Source organism: Gekko japonicus, unplaced genomic scaffold (assembly GCF_001447785.1).
Source record: "Gekko japonicus isolate JY-2015 unplaced genomic scaffold, Gekko_japonicus_V1.1 scaffold385, whole genome shotgun sequence".
In the NCBI taxonomy this organism is placed as follows: Eukaryota; Metazoa; Chordata; class Lepidosauria; order Squamata; family Gekkonidae; genus Gekko; species Gekko japonicus.
In genome coordinates this window covers 1,498,867-1,503,676 of record NW_015162489.1, presented here as the reverse complement: position 1 = coordinate 1,503,676, position 4,810 = coordinate 1,498,867, and the positions used below count along the sequence as shown (strand labels likewise).

At 48.3% G+C, this 4,810-nt stretch overlaps 1 protein-coding gene across 1 annotated transcript in view; it reads left to right on the top strand.

Annotated features, from left to right (window-relative positions):
• Positions 1-488: 488 nt before the first annotated feature.
• BAIAP2L2 (BAI1-associated protein 2-like 2) overlaps positions 489-4,810 on the top strand; it is a gene marked incomplete at its 5' end in the record, with an annotated part of 29,816 nt that continues 25,494 nt past the window's right edge. Inside the window, 2 exons of the mRNA XM_015405971.1 lie at positions 489-564; positions 3,317-3,403. Of these exons, the coding sequence (XP_015261457.1) occupies positions 489-564; positions 3,317-3,403 (163 nt within the window). The remainder of the gene's footprint in view (positions 565-3,316; positions 3,404-4,810) is intronic.

Sequence of the window (4,810 nt, the reverse complement as noted above, 5' to 3'; positions counted from 1 at the left end):
GGAGAGCTGGGTTTGATTCCCCACTCCTTCACTTGCATCTGCTGGATGACCAGTGGCAAGCCATAGTCCTTTCACAGCTGTTCTTGGGGGGGGAAAACAGTTTGTGTCAGAGCTCTCTCAGCCCCACCTACCTCACAGGGTGTCTGTTGTGGGGAGGGGAAGGGAAAGGAGTTTGTAAGCCGCTCTGAGACTCCAAGTGAAGGCAGGGTGGGGTATAAACCCAATCTCCTCTTCTTCTTCTTGTAAGCATGGGAGATATAGAATCTTGCCCTGTTGGGATTTGTATGTAACACCCCAGCTATGTCTGGGTTTAATAGGGTTGCTGGCAACCAGTGGGAGTCTGAGAGGAACATGGCGGGCAGTGGTCCCCATAAATACTGACATTAGCTATCCCTGAGCTATAGCCTCTCAGAGTTTTAGTGTGATTTATGCTAATATGTTGTATGTATGTTTTTTTTACTCCTTCCTTGACCCGGATGGGTTAACAGAGTATCCTAGAACAGTTTAATCCGGCTCTGGAGAATCTGGCGTACCTGGGTAACAAATACGTGAGAGCTTTCCATGGTGAGTGGCAATACTAGCTGACTCTTTAGGCCAGAAGTGAATACCCCTGACCCAATAACTACATGGCCTTGTCTTAATAACCCTAGGCAGACACTCAGTGAAGGAAGGGGGGGGCAGGATAATGAATCCATCTGCTAGCTCTTCTTGGCATACTGATTGTCCACTTACATATTTATGGGTGTGTCCAAATCATATGATGAAAGACACTGCACAAAACGCATAAATGTATATATTTATAATATATCCTGCCTTTCTAGATTCATTTTTTAAAACTCCCAAGTAAGTTTACAATTTTTACAGTATTTAAATAAAAACAACAGTACATAGCAGCAGTTGTGAGATAATTTCCCCAGTGCACACATGCAAATGGTATAAACTTGGCCCATAAAGGAAAGCAGAGTACACTGTACAAGTGTTCTTGAGGAGGGTTTTTCATTGGTCCTGTCTCTGGTCACCACCTGACTAACAAGGTTGGGACACCCAGACCACAACTCTGGGAACTATGGTTGCCATCTTCCAGATGGGACCCAGTAGGGCTGCCAACATCCAGGTGGTGGCTTGAGAGCTCCTGGGATTACAATCGACCTCCAAGCATCAGAGATCAGTTCACCTGGAGAAAATGGCCGCTTTGGAAGGTGGACTCTATGGCGTCATACTCCACTGAAGTCCCTCCTCTCCCCAAAACTCATCCTTCTCAGGTTCCACCCCTCAAATCTCCAGGTACTTCCACACTTGGAGCTGACAACCCTAGGGCTTGGTGTTCTCCTAGAATTACAACTGCTCTCTGGACTACAGAGATTAGCTCCCCTGGAGGAAATGGCAGCTTTGAAGGGCAGAATGTGTCGTCACATCTTTGCTGAGCTCTCTTCTCAAGCACAACCCCCAAATCACAGTAATTTCCCAAACTGGATTTGGCAGCACTAGGGCTGCCAACCTCCAGGTAGTGGCTGGTGATCTCCCACTATTACAACTGATCTCCAGGCGACATAAATCAGTTCACCTGGAGAAGATGGCCACGTTGGAAGTTGGACTCTATGTCGTTATGCCCCAAACCCCGCCCTCCTCAGGCTCCACCCCAAAAACCCTAACTATCTGGGACAGATCTTTAATGTGCCAGCAGTTCAACATGAGCCTACTGACCGTGTGATTGTTACCTATATGCCATGTGTAAGGCCTCTGCTGATATGCTGATCCACACATGAACAAGGAGAAGGTCCTCTAAGGCCCCGGTCACATGAAAGGTTTTGGGCCGGGAGAGGGACGGATCGGGGGCGCAGCAAACGGCCGCGATCCCACCACAACATCTGGGAAACGTTGCGCACCCGTCCCCGATCCGGCCCTTCCGGCCGAAAACCCGCATCTAAAATAAACCACCTCCTGAGGAGGTCTAACCTGAACGGCCGCAGCAAGCACGGCCGTGGGATCGCCGGTGCGTCCTTCTGCCGGCGCATCTCCGGCTCCTGGCCGAACTGCGCATGTGCATGCATGCGCAGCCGGCTGCCTCGGTCTCCCGACCATGGCTTCCTCCCTGGCATCTGATCGTGCAGGGGAGCAACGGTGCCGCGGCTCATGGGATCCGAGGGATCCCGCCGCGGCGTGTCTATTTTGGTGCGGCTTTAAAAAGCCGCACTTTGCCGGTGTTTCCCCCCCCCCCCGTGTGGCAGGGGCCTAAGAAACCTATGTAACAAATACAAAAACAAAAAAGGGTTCTTTTTATTTTTATGTTTGTGTGGGGAAATGGGACTTGGAACCATCATTTCTGGACTGAGAGAACTATGCAGCCGTCTGGGTTCTTCTGCCCAGTGAGTTTTCTTTCTCCATTCCCAGAGCTACTCTGGTTCTCTACCAGCTACTTATTTGTACTAGAGTACACACTCGTTCTGAGGACTCCCACCCAGAAAACCTCTGCCTCTAAAGGAGCAGCTCAGCCTTTTCATCTGCTTTGCTGTCCACACTTGCAATTCAGCTTTCAGGGGTCTAGCACTGTTACACACACAATGGGAGTGGGGTTAAGTTGTTTCCCCCTCTTCTCCTCTCTCTGGGTATGTGTGCTATAGCAGGACTTCACATGGATCACAGAGATCAGACTGCTAGCTTTCAAAATGTAAAGAATTTTAATAAAGTAATAAAAGTATACACAACAATTGAAAAGCAACATGCTGAGGAAGGACAAAAGGTGATAAAACAACAGTCATAAGAACATTAGAAGAGCCCTGCTGGATCAGACCAATGGTATGTTTAGTCCAGGATCCTGTCTCACACAGTGGCCAACCATTTCCTCTGAGCAGCCAACAACACCACATAGAGGCAGAGGCCTTCCCCTGATGTTGCCTCCTGGCTCTGGGATTCAGAGGATATATATGGTTCTGGATGCTTGAGAAGTGAGTCATATCAACTTCTCTTTCTCCTTTTCCCCTCCCAGCACCCCCCCCCCCAAGACACTGAGCCTGTACAGAGTGAAGACCCAATGATAATAAACCTAGATGCAAAATCTGGGGTCCGTGTAAGGCATTGCACCACAGTTTGTTATCCTGCTCCATGCACATATGGACAGGGAATGCTCCCCGATCCCCCCTTTTAACATTGAATGTGCACATAGAGGATTTGTATGCTGAGTTCAGACTTCAAAAGAAAGGGCTTTGCAGGGAAGGAAGTGATGGGGGGTCACTTGAGTAGGGCATTAAAGACAACGGGGGGGGGGCAGAGAGGCAGGGGAGAAACTCACCTAGTGTTATCTCTCTCCTCTCTGCAGCATTATGTGAGGCTGCTGATGTCTATTTTACAGCAATTCAGAAGATTGGGGAGCAAGCCCTACAGAGCTCTACCTCGCAGATATTGGGTAAGATCTCTACTTCTGCCTTTCTCTTCCAGAAAGACATGGCCTCTGCGTCAATGACCACGGGGGGTGTTACACTCTTTTCTCAGCAGGGCTCCTGTGCCTTTTTGTGCGGGGATCAGAATTTTTCACAGGTGCAGAATATGGTCTAGTTACAGTTTTTATTTTCTGTATTTTGATAGGATCAAGGGATCTGGGTCGAGTTTAACTTTTAGGGTGAATAATGAAACTTGAGAACCAATTTTGTGTTTCCTTTGCACGTTGTTGTTGTTGTTGTCATAGTTGTTTTAATATAGCCATATATTGCACACTGTGGTATTTTGACAACTCTGTCCCTTTAATCCGCCCCAGTCTACTCCAGGGCTTGGTGTTGGTAGGAACAGGGAGAAAGGAAGTTGTTCACATAGCAGCTCCAGACAGAATGGGACATATTAAACTGTGCTCCCAAAGTATGCTGCCTCCTTATTTTGATTCCTAGCATTAAGGACACAACACACACCTGGGCCTATCACTTTCCTTCTGATCACTCTCTGATTATGAACTTCATCTAGTCTACACTCAAGTAAAATGAGAGATCAGTTGGAGGGGGCTTTTTCATGCTAACGGTAGACCTACCTGTGCAGGAAGCATCAAAACAGATGGTGGGGAGTGGCAACAGCTGCATTATGCGTGTATGCCATAAGATACATTATTGAGAAAGGCCTGGGGATCAGAAGGATATACATGCTTTGCATACAGAAGGTTCAGTTGTTGGCATCCCTGGTTAAAGGATCTCAGGTAGCAGAGGCTGGAAAAGACCTTTCTCTGTCTGAGGCCTGGGAAAGCTATTGCCAGTCAGCAAATGAAACTACTGAGCTGGATTATTAAGAAAGGCCTGGGGATCAGAAGGATATACATGCTTTGCATACAGAAGGTTCAGTTGTTGGCATCCCTGGTTAAAGGATCTCAGGTAGCAGAGGCTGGAAAAGACCTTTCTCTGTTTGAGGCCTGGGAAAGCTATTGCCAGTCAGCAAATGAAACTACTGAGCTGGATGTGTCACTGACATTACTTGCTATAATAAGCTATATGGCTGCCCAGTCAAAGAGACACTGCATTTGCTAGTGGTTGCGTGTAGTCTGAGAGTTGCAAGGGATTTTAGGGCTTATGTTCCAGCTTGTACATGCCCTAAAACTCTTACTTATGCAGCCAGGGTGCTCCGTCTTATATTCTAATAGCGAAGTCAGATTATCTTTGGATACTTAAATCCGGTGACTGGAACTGTTTACGGGCAAGACAGGTCTTTCTGTGAACCTAAAAAGTGCCCTAAGTTTGGGGCTTCCGGTCTGGCTCCCGCGCATGGCGGACGCTTCCTCGGGTCGCTCCCGAGGGCGCCTCGCCCGCCCGCGGTGGAGGAGGGAATCCGCGCGAGC